The sequence below is a fragment of the Molothrus aeneus genome, chromosome 4 (assembly GCF_037042795.1).
Source record: "Molothrus aeneus isolate 106 chromosome 4, BPBGC_Maene_1.0, whole genome shotgun sequence".
NCBI lineage: Eukaryota > Metazoa > Chordata > Aves > Passeriformes > Icteridae > Molothrus > Molothrus aeneus.
In genome coordinates this window covers 24,782,872-24,803,481 of record NC_089649.1, presented here as the reverse complement: position 1 = coordinate 24,803,481, position 20,610 = coordinate 24,782,872, and the positions used below count along the sequence as shown (strand labels likewise).

The 20,610-nt window shown below is 44.6% G+C and overlaps 2 protein-coding genes across 2 annotated transcripts; one reads left to right on the top strand and one right to left on the bottom strand.

The window, feature by feature from the left end:
- Positions 1 to 1,861: 1,861 nt before the first annotated feature.
- POMK (protein O-mannose kinase) lies at positions 1,862 to 8,391 on the bottom strand. The gene is made up of 2 exons (XM_066548107.1): positions 7,908 to 8,391; positions 1,862 to 7,396 (listed from the first exon to the last, which is right to left on the bottom strand). The coding sequence occupies exons 1-2, from the start codon at positions 8,193 to 8,195 to the stop codon at positions 6,623 to 6,625; spliced, it is 1,062 nt and encodes a 353-aa protein (XP_066404204.1). The 5' UTR covers positions 8,196 to 8,391; the 3' UTR covers positions 1,862 to 6,622.
- A 165-nt stretch (positions 8,392 to 8,556) lies between these two features.
- On the top strand, positions 8,557 to 20,558 carry HGSNAT (heparan-alpha-glucosaminide N-acetyltransferase). The gene is made up of 17 exons (XM_066548112.1): positions 8,557 to 8,799; positions 9,072 to 9,211; positions 9,729 to 9,850; positions 10,732 to 10,801; positions 11,410 to 11,479; positions 12,404 to 12,510; positions 12,964 to 13,040; positions 13,652 to 13,682; positions 14,560 to 14,720; positions 15,054 to 15,163; positions 15,870 to 15,991; positions 16,389 to 16,515; positions 16,634 to 16,720; positions 17,846 to 17,923; positions 18,031 to 18,101; positions 18,240 to 18,352; positions 19,360 to 20,558. Exons 1-17 carry the CDS (start codon positions 8,557 to 8,559, stop codon positions 19,539 to 19,541), a joined length of 1,911 nt encoding a protein of 636 aa, XP_066404209.1. The 3' UTR covers positions 19,542 to 20,558.
- The last annotated feature ends 52 nt before the right edge of the window (positions 20,559 to 20,610 follow it).

Genomic DNA, 20,610 nt, shown 5'->3' with positions numbered 1-20,610 from the left:
CAGTTTCCTGTGAAGTTGAGGCTTTTTGTTTGCTTTTCTAGTATGTTGAACTTCTCTGCTAACAAGCCTGACAAGAAAGCATCACACATCTTTGAAGAAAAGTGGAAAGAACAAATGTAAGTAACTTTGGTGCTCTTTATAGTGCATTACTGTCTCTAGACCTCAGCTGAGATCAGGCTCCCTTGGATGGGGAGGAGAGAAGCTGCATTTAAGCTGTAACTAAAGGCACTGTTTGTATTAACCCTGCAGTTCACTCTGGACAAGCTGGGAAGCAACTGGGACACCCCAGGACTCTGTCCACAGCCTCCCATGCAGAGGGAACCAAGGATTGTCTCCACAAAGCATGACCTCAGGTCCTGGCATTTCCTCTGCAGCCTCCAGCACACAGAAACAGACTGCTTCACTCAGCATTGCCCAGCTCGTTTAATTTAATGAAATGCTTATTTCTGACTTTGATTATCCACCTGCCCCCAACCTAAAAGACAGGCAGAGACAGATTTTCTGCTTCCACATACCCCTCTGAATTTAGTAAATGTGAATCAGTGGATAGGACAGGGTTAGACTGAGGAGCATAACAGCTGGTGCTGCCCTGAGTGTGACAGCCTTGCAAACCTGAGGAAAAGGGGGGATCTTCCCCCTGTTTGACTGTAGAAATAGGAGTTCTGGGGGTGAAGGCCTTCTGCATGACTTCCTTGAAGAATCTGCCCCAAACAGCAAAGGACTCTTAGACCTACAGGTTAGCTTGCCTGGTACACTGTTATTTCCTTTTAGATCTTGGGCTTTTGTTTCAGTCTTGTGCTCCTAAAACACGTTCAGAAGTGGGAATGCAAGCTGCTCTTGAATTCAGTCAGAGCACGGTCAGTCCTTGCAGTTGCAATTTTGTGTGAGAAGTTGTGTTACCTGTCCATGTAGGTTAGGTAGCACATTTATTTGTGGCTTGGATGAGGCAGCATGGGATGACCAATACTTGTGCATGCTGTTCATGCATGAGGATGAACAGCATGCACAAGTTGTTGCTTTATATTTTCTCGTACAAACTGCACTCCAAAAAGGACTGTCAGTTTGTGCTGTGCCTTTATAGCATCTGACCTACAGGATCCTGGCCCATGACCAAAGCCTGTAGGCACCAAACTAATAATATGTAATGATAATATATGGCACTGGCATAAGCTAAACATAGTTAATGGAGACCCAAGCTTAGTGGCTAGATTTCCAACATTACAGGCAAATAAGCCTGGAGGGTTTCAGTTTGAGTTAGACACAGCACCCTACTCTCCCTCCATACCAGGAATGAGCTCTTAGGGAGAAAAACACTTTTATGGAGACTTTGTTCATTCCACAAAGAAATCCAGAGTGTACTTGATAAAAGTACTCACTTCAGTCTCAGATTTATCAAGAGAATTGCTGAAAAGGGTCTTCCAGCTCTACAGGGAAAGAATTCACTTTCCAAAAGTCATTAGCATCCAGCAACTACTAGAAATTTGACTGAGAGCTACTGAATATTATCAGTTTTGAAAATCCGGTTACTGCATATCCAAAATGTGACTGCTGAAACAGTAAGCTTGGTCTTTTAAAAATTATAGCCAAAGAATGTGTGTGTGTGTGTGTGTGTGTGTGTGTGTGTGTGTGTGTGTGTGTGTCTATATATAAATACATCTTTTTTAATGCATTTTGAGTTACCCAGAGATAAACAGAATCAAAAATTGCTGATATGTAAATATCCCTGTAATGTAAATATATTCACCATTTAATCCTGATAAATACTGGATTGTAGACTTCTGAACAGAGACTGACAATTATTGGAAACCTTGTGGTCATCTCAAGTATACAGTGCCTCAATTAAAATAAAACCACAAAATCCTTTTCCTTTTTTAAAAGTACCATGTAGCATATAATTTATTTGGTTGGACTCTGCAAATATACACATTATATCATGCCAGAAGAACTCGAGAACCACTTTTTTCTTGTTCCCAGGGTCTCTTGACTGTTGGTAAGACGTTACAGTCATAATGATAGAATCGGTTTACAGTTGCATATTCTGCCAAATAGCTCACAAATTATATTTGGCAAACAACACTGCCTCTGTTTCACAAAGATAATGATCTGATGTTTTGTTTATGTGGAAAGGAAAATATTATTTTAGAGATTGTGACAGAATTTCAAAAACTTTGTGTGGTATTCTCAACATGTGATGCATTTAAAAGTTACCACTCTATTAAATACAGAGTAACACAGATTTTCAACGGATCCTTCAAAAAGAAAAAAAAAAAATCAAACAAATGTTCAATTAAATACATTGTGTCCATTTTACCTCCTCCGTAGCTACCCAGACCTACACAACAGCTGATACAGATATTCATGCACTACTTTTTATGTCTGATGGTGTCAAACATACAAACAAGTTGCCATGTAGGCTGCTCACCCCTAGAGGATTTAGTGTTATAGGAGTGCTTTCAGGATGAATTCTGAAATCCATATACAAAATGGGAAATGCTCCATCAGACTTGACCCCCCAGAAGCGTGCAGCCAGCAGGCAATGTGGAAAGTAAGTCAGCATAACCTTCACAGTGCTATTCTTTGGATGGCCCTGAGGAGAAAATGAAAGGAGCAGTGGGTTTGAACTGAATCTGGGACTCTGCTCTTGAGACAGACCTCTGAGGTGGTTTCCATTCTATAACCTGCAGTACAAACCTGCCTGGTAAAAGCTAAACTTTAGTAGGAAATCCACTGGGAATTTGTTTTGGCAACAGCATTGGGCCAAGGATAGAGTGCACCACAGCAGTAGTGGGCCCTGACTCAGCTGCCACCACAGCCAGACTGTCAGCAGGCTCAGCTAGCATGGCCTCAGTGTCCTGCTCTCCTCCACTGCTTGCACAGCAGTGTCCCAGCAGAGCTCAGTCTGGGAACCAGGGGCTATTTCTTGAGTCTGGGAGAGGGCTTCTGCTCTGATTCTTTGTCTAGCAGATGGGTGTGTGAAATACGCTGTGGAACTGCTGCAGGGATGGCAGAGATTGCCCAAAAGAGAAGGGTAAGGTGGTTACACTAACCTCAGCAAAAGGGTTGCCCTGACCCTTGGAAAGGGGCCAGACCCAGGGCCTTCATGGGCCTTGAAAATGACAGCAAACAAAGGCCTGGAATGACTGGGATCATATCTGCCTCGGCATTGATTACCTAGGGTGGTTTGGGGAACCTCCTCTGAAGTTTTCTGAAGGAGATAAGCATCAATCACTGTCCTTCTTGTGTGACCTGCATCTTTGTGCAGTTTCTTTGACTGGCTTTTTGGGATGGAAGAAGAGTAATACAATAAGAAACATGAAAATGACCATTGCCAGAGAAGCATATTTTGTGGGAAAAGACAGGGAAGTGGGACACTTGATCAGAGCTTGAGATAAGAACCAGCAGCTGTTGTTGAGGTTAGGCAGAACTGCGGCAGTGGTCTTAGCAGGGGAGGTCATGGCCACTGGTCTAGAGCTGGCTGGGGACTTGCAGGCTCCCAGCTGTGAACAGGCCTCTTCCTGCCCTTCATCTTCTGATGCTTTCCACTGGACAGACAAGAGGTGCTTGTACTGAGGCAACAAAGTCCCTGAATGTTTATCAAAGGCCGTGACTGGTGGTAAAGACTGAAATGCCCAGAAAAGAGAACTGGAAAGAGGGGAGACTACTGCATGTAGGGCTGTCCTGCCTCTTTTCCCCCTGTCATGCCTTGCCTTTTCCCTTTAAGGGAAAAGAAGCTGGAAATGTGGGAAACACTGGAGGGATTCATGCAATCTTGAGATTGCAGAAGGAGCTAGCAGGGAAGAATAGAAAGATGCATAGGGTACAAACACCTGATTTTACAGAAAGACTGGAAGGAGGTGACATGCAAACTTGGTTTTGGTCTCACCAGGTTGAGATAGAAACGGACAGTAAAGCACACAAAGACCAGGAGCAAGTTAAAGGGAAGTGGCATGTGTGGCATGTGAGGTCAATAGGTCAGCCCCTATATCTATCTGTCTTGTTCCTTCAAACTCACTAAAGCAAACACAATGAGATCTTTAAGCGGTTTACCTTTAAGGGAAGTTTGCTAGGAAAATACTGGCTGCAAGGCCAGATTCTGCCTATGTCTGGGCTTCAGAGGTAGCTGCTAATAACTGACTCTAAACTGACCTTCATGCTGCCATGTAATGTTTCCTCACAGACAGAAACAACATCCCAAAAAAAAAAGTGCAGCTCCATAATGTTGTATTCAGAACAAATCTGATTTATTCCTGCTGGAATAAATATTGAAATACAATGCTGGACAACACACAAGCTGAAGGAGAGGGAATGGGAAAGAGACATGGAGAAGCCACTGCTCAAAGTGAATGTTTAGGGAGACACCTCTTTTTTAAAAAAATTGTAACTATTTCATTGAGGAACAGGGAATCATCTCCATGGCAAGATAATTATTCTGAACCAGAATTTTTCCACATTTTTTTTCACTTGGTGAAATTAATGTGGCTGTTTGCAAGTTGCAACAGACAAGGCAAGAATCCCAGCAGAAGCTTGTCTTAACCAAGAGACACCAGCACAAGATGTTTGTCAGGTTCTTGTCTGTCCTTGCTACACTCTCAAAAACCCTTCATGGAATAGTTATTTACAGCCATCAGATGATGATTTCCCTTTCAAGTGTACATGATGGCTAACAAAAGGTAACAAATTATTGCGGGGGAAACATGCAGAAGATGTGACTCTTGACCCTTTAAAGCCTTATCCCTGGCTTCAAGGTGCTGTAACAGGAGACTTTTTCAACTGCTGCACATCCTGTATTCATACTGAAACTGTAGAACTCTAACCCTAATAATAACAAGTCAGGAGTCCATGGGTTGGATGATGCATTTTCAACAGAGCATTTCTTTTCCCCATGCTTCTTTTAGGCACTTTGAGTCAAAGTCCAAAACAAACCCAAAGCATCCACAATCACTGCTCTCTTTTGGAGAAGTTGATTTCTAAGCTTTGTCTCCTGACAACCTCAGCAGGAAAGCTGCAAGGAAGGAATGAGTAAATGAAAAATGTCTAAAGTCTAATTTAAGAAAACACACTGCCCAGAGGGAAAGGAAAGGCATAATCAGCAGCTTGTATTGTATGATATCAGGAATTAATTTCCTTATTTGCAGGAAATTTTTCCCATTTATAATAAAATTCTGATACCAAGATTTGAACATTATACATTATGAAATGACTGCATGATCTCAGTGCAGTCAGAACATGGCTGGTTTATGTGCAGAGGAATAGCAGCATAGACAAGAACAAACCAAACTCTTCAAAAAGGAGCAAAAAGGACAGTGTGCTTCTCTGCTTACAAATCACCTCTCAGGTCACAATATGGAAGTTGTCTCTTAGGCCTTTCAAAGATTTAGTCCACAGCACAGAAAGTCCTCAGGTGGACGATGGTGGAGTCCACGTTTCTCATTCATATTATTCCTGTTTTTTCACCAAGGGGACTACATCCTGGATCCCAGTCCCACCAAACACAGTCTATTGCTGGATTAAGGCATCATTGCTCTTCCTTTCTAGCTGTTGGTACCAGGCTGTTACATCCATGTAGTTTACCTCAAGCTTTTTCCTAACACACCAAAAAGGTTATTTTTTAGCAGCCTTCCTCTATCCTTAATGGACTTTGAATAGAGTGGTATGCTCTGAATACAGGAATTTTCTTTTCCAAAGCTTGTGTTTAATGCTCATTGCTGTGGAAGTCACATTCTCTTTCAGTTCTTTGTTATTCTCCTCTCCATCAAATCATGATGACACTAAGCCAGGATAGATAGGTGAATGAAAAAAAAAATGAAAAAAAAAAAAAGACATGCTTCAGCTCTTTTCCAAGTGTTCAGTATTTCTGTGGATTACAGAGGAGTGAGAGACTTGCATTTGACAGCTTCATCTTGGAAGAGCCCATCTGGGAATACCACAGGACAAAGGCTTGAAAACCAAGAACCTGTATCTCTAAGCAGACTCTTCTGAATCTGCATCATCTTCTTGCTTCCAAAAGTGGCCACACACTTGCTATTGTGGGGTACAGGAGCAACAGCCATACGGCTCCAAAAACAACCTATGCCCCAGCCAGCAGGGAGAGACTGTCACTGCAGCTCTGGCACTGGGGCTCACCAAAACCTGAAGTGAAACAGAGCACTCCTTTCTGAGTGACCACTGCTTTTACTGCATGGGAAAGAAGATGAGGGCTCTGTGGATACAACATAGGCCAAAGCCACAGTAATCAGCACAAAGCTTGTGGGGGGCATGCCATGGTCTCTGCTCTCCAGTCTCCACCAACAAGTTAAGGTAGACCAATATTTTTTTAGGTGTTTTTCTCTAATTTTTAAGATATTTTTTGTGTAAATGTTGCAAAAGAAAATTTATCATTTCTTAAGGAACAAATTTTCCCTGCACCCACACAACTTCCTTTCTCTCCCTCCTCCTCTTCCAATGGTAGATTAAACCTGCCAATGGAAAGCTTGCACAGCTCTTGGATTGGGGGGATTTTTTTTCTTTTAATCAAGAGGTACAAGTTCAGCTGTTCTTTTCTTCTCAGTTTTGGGGATAGAGATTTTGCCCATCAGGCAAGCTACATAAATAGGAACCAGTGTGTTGTTTGCCTCATGATTCACTATAACATTTCTCTAGTACCAGGCATGGCTGCCTCCCGAATAAGCAGAGTTAAAACTTTCCTGTAGGTGTCTAAGACCTCTTGGGCAGAGGGCCGTTCTGCCGGGTCCTTCTTCTTACATGCTGCATGGATGTCAAACAGATGCAGTCGTACAATGTCACTTCCTTCAACATGGCCCAAGAAAAAATTGGAGACATCTGGGATTTTCCAGATGTCTGTTTTCTCATCATAGGGAGGCATGAGGTCATCTTCGAATGGCACATCTTCTCCATAGGGCCAACGCTGCTCAGGAGCTACAAACTCACCCCGGAGCTCCCTGTGACCACACTTCACCAGCCTGCCAGCACTCCTGTTCACAAGAGGCAGAGCGTCCAAATCATTCACCAGAACGTGGAAGTCACTTGTCAGGAGATACTGGGAGAGAACCTTGTCCAGGTCATTTGAGTCACACATCACTAAGGTGCCCAGGGGGCTGTTGTGCAGGTACCGAATGACACTCACGTAGTCTATAGCAAGCATCAGCCTGCGATGCCAGGTGTTCATGCCCTTGTATTTGGGAATGTGGAGAGTTTCATTCAGGCCTCTCAGTGAACCAAGAGGATGGTACTCGGTGAGGATTGTGAACTGCTGCTCACAGTAGCCAAGCAGCCGGACAACATGCTTGCTCTGAAGGGCTTTCAGCATCTTCAGTCCATGGAGAAAGTCCTCCTTCAGCTCTGAGTTGGTGAGCTGTGAAAGGACCACTTTCTTTTCCTTCCACTCAGAAAGGAAGACCTGAGAACATACAAGAAACACATAAGACATGTGGAGAGCCTTCTTCGATGAACAGCTACCAGCTGCTGCCGACCTCTTCCTGTGACTGCTTAGTCACAACTGCAAATTACAGTCACCAGGCACAGTCAGCTTTAGGTAGAGCAGTGTACCTATCACAGCAAGCCCCTTCCGATGCTACAGTTATATCACGATTTCCTATGTTTTCTTTGGCATGGACAATGCATATGAATTAAGTTGTTTTATATCACCCAAGTAGCCAGTCTCACTCTGCCAGGATTGTACCAATCTGTGATTCTGCTTGTGTAGCTGGATCTTGTTTGGTGTCAGAGAGGTGGCCCAGGTTATGCTCTCGTACCTGTTGTGTTCGCCTTATCAGTAGCCATATGGTCCCGGATGCCTACAGTAATTAGCTGCTGAGAGGATAATCATAACAGCAGTGCTGGCGTTAATTAGCCAGCAAAATGTGAAAGCTCTTTATCCAGAGAAGAGAAGAAAGAAAATCCAAACTCACCTTTTTCACAGCACCTTCACCAACACATTTGACTTTCCTGACTTCCCTATTTATGGCCTCGCAGGAAAGCCACGGGGAACAATTCTTCACCGCTCCGAATTTGAAATGCCCAAAAGGGCAGAGGCCAGAGTCCGTTTCGACACGTCCCAGAGAGCTGGAAAACTTGTTGAGGTACAGGTAGAGAAGGGCATTAAGGAGCAGGACGGCTGCAAGCAGTAACGCCAGCGAGATGGATGGCACCTCTCTGGGAAGAAGCTCTCTCCTAACGAAATGCTGTTTCTTTTCCATGGCCGTGCCTTCTGCATCCTCCGTGAAAGACGGAGGCTAAGCAGAACCCTCTTCCCAGCCCGGGGATGAACGCCTGTACGGCTTTTTCAGTGCCGGCTGCCCAGCCGTCCCGCAGGCACCGCGCTCCGGCGCCTGCAGCCTACGACGAGAGGCCACGCGTGGCAGCGGGACGTGTTAAAGGCGGCCGCAAGCTCGACGCTCGCCGGGCTGCGCATCCTCCCGCGTTTCCGCGCAGGCGGGCCCGAGCTGCGGGCGGGCGGGCGGGCGGGTAGGGACGCCTGACCCCGGAAAACACCGGGAAGCGCGGCCCGCGGGGCGGTGGTGGTGGCGGCCGCCCCGCCCCGGGGCGGAGCGCGGCGCGATGGCGGCGGCGGCGGGGCTGGTGGCCGCGGTGGCGGCGGCGGCGCTGGGCGCGCTGCTGATGGCGCCCGGCCTCTCGCAGCCCGACGGGCAGGGCGCGCCCGGGCCCCGCGGCGGGGCGGCGGCGGCGGCGGCGGCGGAGCGGCGGCGGTCGGGGCGGATGGACCAGGCGCTGCTGCTCGTCCGCAACGAGCTGCCCGCCCCGGGCCTGAACCTCGCCGCCCGCTCCGGCTCCTGCCACCAGGTGAGGGGCTGTGCCGGGCGGGGGTCCCCCCCGGCCTCCGCTTCTGACAGCCCGGCCAGCGGCGGGGCTGCTCGGCTTCTCCGGCGTCTCCCCGGGGCTTCGTCAGGTCGCTTCGCTTTGGTTTTACCTTCGAGCAGCACGCAGGGAATTCCCGCAGCAGGAGATGCTCCAGCCCCGTGGCATCTTTCCTTGTCTTTGCCACCATCCAAGGCAGAACCCCGTTTCACTCTCCTTTGGCACTAATGAGCTCCCTTCACCCTCTTCTTCTACAGTGCTTGTATCAGCTCCTGGCGTTTGTCCCACCAAGCAACGAGAGCCTGAGAAAACCAGGCGCGGCGTCGGTAATGGTTGATACGCAGCATCCACTCACCCTGCTGCTCAACAGCTCTGTGGGTGACAGAGATCTCTGCAAGTAGGTGGCCCAGCCCCAGGGAGTACATGGATAGTGCTAGCCTCTATTTGTGCTGGTTTGGTTTGTTGTTGGTTTTTGGTTTTTTGGGTTTTTTCCCCTTGGAGCCATGTGCCTCTTCACTGCCTGCTCATCTCCTCCTTTTTCCCAACTGTTTAGACCTAGAGCTCAGTCTTCACCCCACTGCTGTAACAGTGTGGTGCACTTTGGAATTGTGCTGAAAGGTGCCAGCAGGAGCAAAAACGGTGTTCATTGAGGCAGCATGTGCAAGCACCTGGTTTCTCTTGCAGGGAAGTCTCTAGTTCAAGAAAACAAATGATGGCAGTGCATGTGTGGTAAAGAATTGGTGCTGGGCTAGGGGAGGGTAATGCTTGGAAAAGGCAAGTTCCATGTTAGATCACAGTGTTGGTCCAAGTTTCTGGCTTGCCTTTCCTCAGGCTGACAGCCCCCCTGAGTGCTGCAGTGGTACCTGCATGTACTGGGGATGGCTCACAAGTCTTGTTACCTTTATCATTTGCAGGATTCAGTATCATTTTGGAGAGTTTGGCAATTATTCCCTTGTGGTAAAGACCCTAAGTACAAGCAACCAAACTGTTTCTTGTGACCTAATCATCAATGAAGGCCCTATCAACAGCTACCTCCGTATGTAGAGCTCTCCTTTTCCCTTTCATTCTACAACCCACATGTGCAGCCACTCATATTGTGGTGGAGAGTTGTCATGAGCTTGCCCCTCTTCTTTCCTGACATCCTTGCCTCCTTTTATACATCAATCTTGAGGCCCTGACCAGGATCAGGCCTCTTCACATGATATCCTGTCTGCCCACAACATTTTTGCAGCAGGCATTAGTACAGAAAAATCAGTGGGTATGTGTCTGGAGGGAGCTATTACTTCCTGTTTCCCTGCATGTTTTTGTATATATCTTCCCTCTATCTTCTCTCACAAAATGGGAAACAATTCACACAGTGTTTGTTTGGATTTTTGTTGTTGCACTTTTAATTTAGAACCGGACCCTCTTCTTTTTTGTTCATCTCTTATCCAGGACTGTATCAAACTCTTGTCTATGTCTGTTCTATTCCATTACATTATTCTTCAGTTCTTCCAGTTTCCTAACTGTAAAGAAAAATTCTCCATGGTTGCTAACTAGATGTATTGCCCTTTCCCCTATCTTCTGCACATTGAGGCTGTTTTTAAATCTCTACTTCCTTCTTCAGAACATATCACAGCACATCAGCTCTTCTCTCGCTAGTGTCTTGTGATGCAACGTGGTTTTATTTTGCTCTTTTTATGCCAAGATGTGGAGTTACTGAGCTGCACTTTGAAACTAACCTGCTTTTGCATTGGATAGTTTGGGGGTTTTGCTGTTGGTTTTTTTTTCCTCTGGGATATTTATTGCATGGAGAAGGGGGGATAATGATCAAGGAGTTGGGCTTTGTGTCGTGTTTGTGTCTCACTTGGCCAAGCCCAGGTTTCTGGATGGTTTTGTTAGATCATTTATAGAGTTGTGTTCTTCTTTTTCATGTAGCTATTCTCTTTGCTTTCCTGGTTTACATGGGGATCCTTGCTCTCCTGATTGCTGGGCGCCTTCTAATGAAGTAAGTGAACTTCTTCCTTGCACGTGCCAGTTTAAGACCACACATCTCAGTGTGGCAATACTTTGGAGTCCCACTTGTGGCCCTGCTTGCAGATCAGATCTTGTTATCAGGTTCCATGTGCACGTTGTGGCACATGTGGCAAGAAATGCAGAGTAATGCGATTTCACTCGAGGGATATCTTGCAGCCTTGGTAGTTTGTGTGCAGAGCAGCTGATGTTCACTGTAACCTCACAAATGCCCTGCTGCACCCTGATGTCCCTTGTTCCTTGTCTAGCTCTGGCTCAGTAATCCAAGGCAGTGGGACCAAAGTGCATGTAACAAATGCAACCTTCTACCCTTTACTGAAAGGTGTAAATCATCTTTGCCTGTAAGCAACCCGAGAATAAAACCCCCAAACATGAGCTTGTGTCAGTGTATTTCCACAGCTGGACTTAACTGAGATCCTAGGTGCTGGCTGAATCTCAGTATTACCTATGTGAGCTGTAAAAACAGAAATAGGAACTGTCAAAACTTCTGTTTTATTCTGCTAAATAGCTTCTTTTAAGGTGAAATTAACTATAAAGTACTTTTGGCTTTGTTTTGTGTTTTAAACTGTTACTCATTTTCAGAATTGATCCAGTCAGAAACTGGGTTTACAAGAAACTGAATCCCAGAGCAACTGATCGTATGATTAACTCCGTGAGTGACCACAGTATCTTTAGTTTGCATTCTGTAGTGTTTGCATCTCTGAGAAACACACACTATCTGGACATCTGGGGACTTGTTTATTACTAATCATCTTCCCCTTGTGTGTGTTCCCCTTAGCAAATCTTGTACTGATGTCAGATAGGCAATTTTATGTCAATGGAGAGTGCTAGACTGGGTTTCCATGCAAGTGTAGTGGATTCCCTGTAAAGCTCTTGCAAGTTTTGAACATACATCTTTGTGCCCTCTTTAATTCCTTTGAAACAAATGTGTTGGTAAAAATACTGTTCCCTTCTAACATAGTCAGTGTAAGGGAAATCACAGCCTTCATTGCTGCTTCCAGCAGAGCAGGAATTTAGCAAAAAAATGAAGTCAGAATTTCTCTGGCACCCTAGAACTGGCATTTCTATGTGATCCTCATTTTGTAGTAGAATGTATATAGTTCATCAGAGTCTGGGCTTCATATCTAAGAGGTCCAAACCTGTCTAGAATCAAAAGACTTGGAAGCAGAGCTCTACAGCAATTTCCAAACAGTCTCTCTGTGGTGTCAGACAACTGCTGATGGGTTGGGGGGTCCTGTTTGAGAGTTAGCAGCTGGATCTGCTCAGTTCTGCTGTAAACCAGTACTCAGAGTGTTGGCAAGTCTCTGGTTGATTTGGAAGGGACCCAGCTCTGATGAGTCTCAAGCACAGGCTCATTTCACTGCATTCTTGTTTTGCCTGGTCAAAGGTAGAGTCTGGAGCATCTGCAAGCATTATTGCAATGCGGTGAAGCCAGGAAGAGGTTAGAAGTAGACAGAAGAAAGACAGGGAGAATAAAGACAGTGTGCGTGAAAGTTTGCAGTTTACTATCCTTTGTTCCCTAGTCAGCTGGTGCAGCTGCTGACATGCTCTTCATGTGTCTGGTTTGTTCCCGAAGGAGCTTGGATCCCCGAACACCACAGACTCCATTAACTGTGATCCTGCCCCGCAGTCGTGGAGCTCGGGCTCGCGGCAGCGCCTGCGGTCCCTTGACACCTTCCGAGGGTGAGCCTAAGAGCTTGCTCAAAAGCAGCTCCTCCAAGGGGAATGAGACTTTTCCAGTGGTTTGACAGTGCATGGCAATATATAGCAGATGGACAGTTCAAGGTGGTCTGTTTTACTTGGAAGTTAAGATTTTAATTCTCAGATATTCCAAAATACTTTGTAATTGATCTAATTTGAGGAGACGTCAAAGTTGTGGCAGAGGGTGCAAAAGAACAACATGTTCAATGTGGAAATGCTGCAAGGAGCTTGCCTTGGTTCACCACCAGCCATGATTTTTGAAACATGGCTTACTGGTTGGTAAAGCTGGAAACCAAGGAAATCTTGCTTTAAAAGTAAAATAAATCAAATCTCAGAGTTAGAAATGCATTAGTGGGAGTAGTAATCATTAACTTTGTGTTCATAAATATGCATTTCATTGACATGTGATACTTTGTGGTTTTGTTGTCTTTTTAGGCTCTCTCTTGTAATTATGGTGTTTGTTAACTATGGAGGAGGAAAATACTGGTTCTTCAAACACGAGAGCTGGAATGGTAAAGTACAGTTGAGACAGTTGCTCTGGGTTTTAACTGCAGCAGTATCTAGAAATGGTTGGTGTTGCAGCTGCTGCAGTGAGCTGTTGCTCAGCCAAAGGCTGGGATGCTGTCCTGGTTTGCCTCAGCAGGGAATCTGCATGTTGTTTAAATGGGCAAAGCAGAGTATGGTCCTCCTTGTGACAGCATGGTTTCACATCACAGTCTGTGTGTAACCTTTTCTTTTGTGATACAGGGTCAACTTTCCTATGTTGCTAAATGACCCTAGTCAAGCTGATGTTGCTTAGTGCTGTAAAAACATAATGCCTTGATTGGTAAGGTGATGGGGATGAAGTCAAGCATTGTAATGCCCTAGTGGAGAATAGCAAGGATCTCATCCCTGAAATCTTTCCCAAGGCACAGCAATCAGTTTTGACCCTATTCTTGAAGAGTGGTAAATGAAGTGAAGCAATATGATTAGCTCTTTGTAGGTTTTGTTTGTAACATGTTTTAGGTTTTGAGACATGAATAATTGCTAGCAGCCTGCAATTCCTCTAGAAAATCAGCAGTAATGTTGTTAAATGTGAGGAGGGTTCAAAGTAAATAACACGCTCCTTTGTATTTCTCTGTAGGATTAACAGTGGCAGATCTGGTGTTTCCATGGTAAGTTTTCCTGAAGAATAGTTTTTGTATCAAGTGATTCTTTATATTAAACATTGCAAGTGGAACTTTGTGTGCACCTTGCCTCCATGTGGAAATGTATTTGGAAGGATGAATTTGTGTTAAACAGTCAATAGGACTCTGCCCCTACAAATAACAACATAACCCTTATGAACCTGTAGAAGAGCTAAGTGGTTTTGGTGCCCCACATCCTCCTTCTTCCCACACACAGGGCCCAGGGTTACCCTGCCAGTGGAAGTGCAGTATCCCTGAGAAGCTCAATGCCATGCCACTGTGTTAAAAGCTGCCAGTCTGGCAAGATTCAAAGCTGGACTGGTGTGTATCCACAGATAAAGGAGCCAAATAAATTTTGGATTAAGCTGATATTTCTATAACCAAAGAATGGTCTTATGGAGAAGCAATTATCCCATCTGCCCCTAGCATGCTTCTCTACACCAGCTGTGGTTTCTGTTGGAGTAGGGAGCTGGACTTGGACTGTGAACCTAAGCTAGAGGAGAGGAGTGGGTCAATTCTGAATTTGAATCATAGATTTGAAGCTGGTGTTTGACTGTTCTGAAGATGCTAATTTAATTTTGGGTAATGGATTTTTTTGGTATCATGTGAATTGCTGGAAAAAGAGCCAACTGCAATTACAACCCTACCTCAACTGACCACTGAAAAAGGTAGAAGTGTCCCATAGTGCAAGCTCAGTAGCCTGGAAAGTCCTAGCAATCAGAGGAAATAAAATCACCCAGTTTCACTCAGTGCATGCATCTCTGTTGGACCAATGCAGGCCACTCTGCCAGCTTTATGTTTGCTGTTACTCATACATATTATGAGACATCTGTCAGCTCCATTTCCCATCTGCTCTGTTCTCCAGGTTTGTGTTCATCATGGGGACATCAATAGCATTGGCACTGGGCTCCATGCTGAGGTGGGGAAGTTCCAAGTGGAAGATGCTTAGAAAAATCATCTGGAGGAGTTTTGTGCTAATCCTGCTGGGAATCATAGTTGTGAATCCCAATTACTGCCTTGGACCTTGTGAGTGGAACTTGTCTTCCTTGCATTTCTGTAACTTGTTCCTGCCTCCTTGGCTGGGCTGTTGCAAAAACTTTAACAGTTGGATGGTATCTTGTGGAGTGCTGTTCAGTTCTGCACTGATGCAATTCTCTCTGTTAGACTCTTGTGCCAACCACTGTTGTCTTAGTGACTTTCCCAGGACTTTGATGTACAGAAAATTGGGATGGCAGAGGGGAGGTATCCCTTGTACCCACAGGTGCAGTGGATCTCAGCTCTTCCTGAAGAAGGATCACTTTTGTATTTACGACAGAGCCTATGTCTGCTCCTCTTCCACATTGCTTGCATGTCTTCCAGTGTCCTGGGATAATCTGCGTATTCCAGGCGTGCTCCAGAGGCTGGGATTCACATACCTGGTGGTTGCTGCTCTTGAACTCCTGTTTACAAGAGCTGATAGTGGGACCTGGGTGAGTTATGTGGGGAGATGACAACTGAACTGATGCTGGAGCAGGGTTTGGGAGCCTTTGCTCTTGTTTGGGCAAAAAGAACACATGAGAAACAACATGAAAACAAGATGTAACAACTTGTTTGATGTGTGGTGCAGTGTGGCCTGGCAGGGGTCAATGTTGGGTATGTGCACCCTTCAGTGTTGCAATCTGCATTTTGTCACATCTAGCTTTACTATATTTGAGGATTTCAACAATCCATTCAGATAGTGCTTAAAAATAGGCATTCCAAGACACTTTTGATGACTTTTTCATTGCCAAGGAAGTCCAGGGACAGGCATCTCTATGCTGAATCCTGTAGTCTGTGTTTCGTCCAGTTAATTTTGGCAAGGATTTTTCACAGCAGGGGAAAGTAATACTGGGTTTTGGCCTTTCTGTTTTCCCAAAAGGCTTTTGTTCTATGCATGAATCAAAATTCCTTTTGACATTTTCCAAGTTAAAAAACATTAAGGGCTTTTGTTTTGGTTTGTTTCTCCCCCCTGCCCCAAGTAACTAAGTGTCTGGAAATTGCTTGTGAAAATGAAAGGTCTATTGGTGGAACCCAGTTTTGTAATGACATCTCCCTCTTGTATCTGGGGTACAAGACTGCCTGCCAGGAAGTGCAGGTTGTCCCCAAGGGCATGGTTTTTACTTGCCAGCTAACACCCCCTCCCTCCATCTCATGCAGGAAGGACGATTCCCTGCTCTGCAGGATATCCTCCCCTACTGGCCACAGTGGATTTTTATTCTGGTGTTAGAAACAATTTGGCTCTGCCTGACCTTCTTGTTACCAGTGCCAGATTGTCCTAGGTAAGACCGTGCACTCAGACAACTTAATGTGGGGTATCAAGTTGGTTCTCTTCTACTGAATAGAGGGCACATTTTATTAGCCATAGTGAAAGAATGAAGGGAAGAGCTTTCAGGCCAGCAGGGTTAAAAGAAGCATCCATCATGTGAAAAAACTTTCTTTACTTTGGTACTAAAGTACCAGATGTTATATGATGTCACTCTTCCTTTCTATTTATTTTAAGAGGACTGAAATCTCCCTGAGGTCTGTGTGCAGCAATATATGATCACTGCAGTGCCATCAATGTGTGCCTCTAGCCTGGGAAAACAGAGCACTTAGTGTGCTGGGTCAGTGGGCCAGTGGCTGTGCAGCTGGACTGTAACAACATTTTGGGCTACAACCTCTCTACCTCTGTCCTAGCGGCTATCTTGGTCCTGGGGGCATTGGGGACTTCGGAAAGTATCCCAACTGCACTGGAGGAGCAGCTGGTTACATTGACCGTTTGCTTCTAGGAGAAAAGCATATCTATCAGCATCCCTCTTCAGGTGTAAGTAGTTTTTGGTTTGCAGTATGTCAGGAGTGGCTTGGGAATGATACGAGCAGGGGATTTAAAAGAAAGGAGTTTGGTTGCTTGGGTGCTCTGTAACAGATGTGTTCTCTCTAAGGTGATTTACCAATCAACGATGCCGTATGATCCTGAAGGGATCCTGGGGACCATAAATAGCATTGTTATGGCATTTTTGGGACTGCAGGTACCTCATTTTCTTTCTGGCTGCATGCTATAATGGGAAGATTTGAAGGAAACTTGGAAGTGGGGAGGCAGCTGGGTTTCTTTACTTAAGGCTGAGACTGGTTCTAACAAAACCTTTTTCAGAACAATGCTTTCGCAATGGCTTAGCCTGAGGTGAGTGCCAGAGAAGTGGAAGCTAACATAGCAGCAGCTTGCATTAGATACACTGAGACTTCTCAGTTTTTGTAAGGGATGGACACAAGAAGCTTGCAAAATAGCCACCTGGTGTTTCAAGGCTGGGCTGATGCTGGGAGTAGGCTGGCTCTGCATGTTGGAAAATAAGGCTGAGACACACAAACTTCACAGCTTCATTGTAAGGGTTTCAAAAGTTGCAGATGTACTTGCTCCCCCTTGCTGATTTTCTGCTTGTCGTGCAGTGATAACTATCTTGCACAGGGGCTGTGTGCTCACCTTCCCTGACAAGAGAGATGCAGGGCTTCATACTGGTGTTAACAACACCAAAAGCTCACAGCTCACAACTGCTTATAAGTACTGCACTTTTTGATGCAGTTTTCACGCACTGCTGGTTTTTCTGATGGTACAGCAGCTGTGAACCAAACTGGAACTCTTGTGCTGGGAAAGAAATGTTACCACATGTAGCACTGGGTAAAAATTGATTGGGAATATCTGTGAGGCAGAGCTTGGAAGAGAAGTGTGACACTGAGGAGTGAATTATCAGGACACGTTGCTTAGTGGTGTATGAAAAGAAGCTTGTGCTCTGGGCGGGTCAGGGATGCTGCGGAGAAGCTCTTGGGGCTCGCTCTGGTGCTGTTCCTTACAAAGGGAGAGGGAGCTCAACTTATGTTGTGTTGACCTAATAAAGATGCTTGTCCCCTTCCTCAGTTAATAGTAAGAAAGGGAGAAAAGGTGCACCTCTACTGCTGATTGGGTTGCATTTGCATACTTTCCCCTTGTGTGTCCATTCTTTACAAAGAGTCCTCATTTTGAGCCTTTCAACCACCTGGCTGATAGAAATCCCATTCGTGGTCTCTATCTTAGCACAGGTAGCTGGTGGAAAATATATCTGGCTCTTGAAATGTGGTTACATTAAAGGGCATTAATTATTTTTTTGTAATTTTTTTATAAGGCGGGAAAAATTACTTTGTTCTACAAAGAACAGCCCAAACAAATTATGAGTCGGTTCATCATATGGGGCATAGTAATGGTAAGTCTGATAGTTATGTAGCTCTTTAAAAGACATGTATTTTAATGCAATGCAAATATTTCTGAAACATGCTGCAGTGGTTATGTAAACTTTACTTTCTATTTCAGGGAGTTATTTCTGCTATCTTGACAAAATGTTCTAAAGAAGAAGGGTTTATTCCCATAAACAAGAACTTATGGTAAGCAAAGAGATGGAACACTTCATATGATTTTGTTAAAGTACTATTTTAGCTCAGAGAATGTTTTATCTTTTGTACATTGAGATCTGTATCACACAGTTCTCTAAATATTACTCTTTCTACTGAAAATGTTTGTAGGTCAATATCATATGTGACAACCATGAGCTGTTTTGCCTTCATCCTATTACTGCTGATATATTACCTTGTGGATGTCAAGAAATGGTGGTCAGGTGCTCCATTTTTATACCCAGGTCAGTAAAACACATCAGGAGACATATTCCTTATGATTCTTTCTGCACTGATACTATTCTTTTGTTTTCTTCACTTCCATTGTCTGTAAGAAAGTAGGGATTTAGACTGAGGTAACCTGAAGGATTCCAGAATGATTGAGTGGAACCTTTACATAGAACTGGGACACTTGAGACCAGATATTTAGGAGAGAGGGACAATAAATTCTTTAAATGAGGGCTAAAAGCTGCTATTGCCTAATGACTGTTCTGAGTTTGGTATCAAGTCAAGGTCTCAGTGAACAGCTGCCTAGTACCAAGCAAAATACCACAGCTGTTCAAAGTTGGTTTTGGAAGGGACTGCTGAGACTTGTGTAACCTAATGGGAAACTCAAAGGCCTGTCAACAGAGTAATACCACTTCTGAAGATGTGGAAGACTAAATCCCCTGGGCAGCTGTGTAGGTTGTGTCTCTGTAATTTTAGATAAGCATGTTTCCCAAAGTATGCCACTGTGGTTTTAACCACACTGGGCACACAGCAAACATGAGTAGAGAATGCAAAGCCACAGCAGAGGGGACCTTTCAGCAACTTTGGTCCCTGTTGTCTGGGTAGGAAAATAGGCAGGGTGACAGCAGGGTATCTTACCTCCTACCAGAAACCCCAGAGCTTTGAAGGGCAGTCAGCATTTGTTTGTAAAGGCAGCAGATCTGACCAGATTGGTTGGCACTCATCCACTCTGAAAACAGTAACTGTTATTATTCTCCTTATTAATATAATTGCAGCATACTGATTTGGTTGTATTTTCAATTTAGCACAGAGATTATTTGTATCTCTTTTAATAAATGTTTTGGGGGAGAGAACCCCTCAGACTGTATTTGAAAACAGTGTGTAGCATCTTTGGGGCAAATGACATTAGCTGTTGTTGTCTTGGTGCCACTCTCTTTTATAAGCCTGGCACACCTCTGCCTGCTTGCTCTGAAGCAAGCCCATACCTGCTCTTTCAGATGGTATAACCTGTGCTTCCTTTCAGGAATGAATTCAATCCTGGTATACATTGGACACCAAGTGTTTGCAAACTACTTCCCTTTTAAGTGGAAGATGCAAGACAGTCAATCCCACGCAGAGCATCTGACTCAAAACCTCATTGCAACAACTCTTTGGGTCATAATATCATACATACTTTACAGGAAAAGGATATTCTGGAAAATCTGATAGAGGTGGTCAAGGTCTAGCAGGCCTAGATTCTGACGAGGCAAGTCGATTAGCCTGAAATATGATGGATTAGCCTGAAATATTGCCACTCAGGCTGTATTACTAAAAAGGGATACTAGTTCAAGTTTACAGTGCCATCATCAAGACTTTTATGTGACTTAAGGGACAGTATTTTCCTATTTAACAAAAACTTACTAGTCTATTACAGTTGCTCTCTGTTTTCCATCTTTTGTAAATATTTTACTGATTTCCCTCTTTCATATAGAGAAGCTGAACATACCCTAACAGTTGGGCAGCCTAAGACACCCTGATGGTGTTCATGAAAGGAACTGCAAGGGATGGGGGATGGTGACTGCAAGGAGTTGTCAGAAAGGGCCTGTGGTAACAGTCCCTGCACGTGACACAGAACCCTCTGACTCAGGTGGTCTGGGGTTTGTATATATCCTTGGCACCTCTTGCATGCCTGTCCCCTCTGGCTACTGGCACACATTTAACTTGGCCAGTGACCATCTTGGAAAGCCTGGGGGTTCCTTTGTGTCACAGCCTGGTGGTGCTCTCAGCTGATCATGCTTCATTGTATTTTTCCCATTTATTCAACCAAACCCTTAGGTTTAGGATCCTGCTGAAGCCCAAAATCTCTTCTATTGGCTTATTAATCAGCAGGCTGCTCCTACAGGTTTAGCAGCCCATCTGTGCATGTTCTGGGCCTTTGTGTAACACACCTCTTGCATGGCCGAGGTCCAAGTTTCATGTGCTACACTCTAGGAGTGCAGAAAGGCCATTTCCTACTGACTTTGCATAATCACTTGGGTATTACCAAATTTCAATCAAAACAATCCTCTTTCTACATGAATTTACTTAAGGACCCTGAATCTGAAAACCAGCAATACAGGTAGAATTCTGCAGACAAGGAAGACCTAACAGATCAATTCAATGTAAGATAACAGTTTTTGGAGATTCAGGAAATTCACTCATGCTGTGATTTCCAAACTAGTGCTAATAAAAAACCTGAAATAACTTGCTATGTTCTCTGTGTATGTGCAAAGATACAAAGAACTATGACACACAC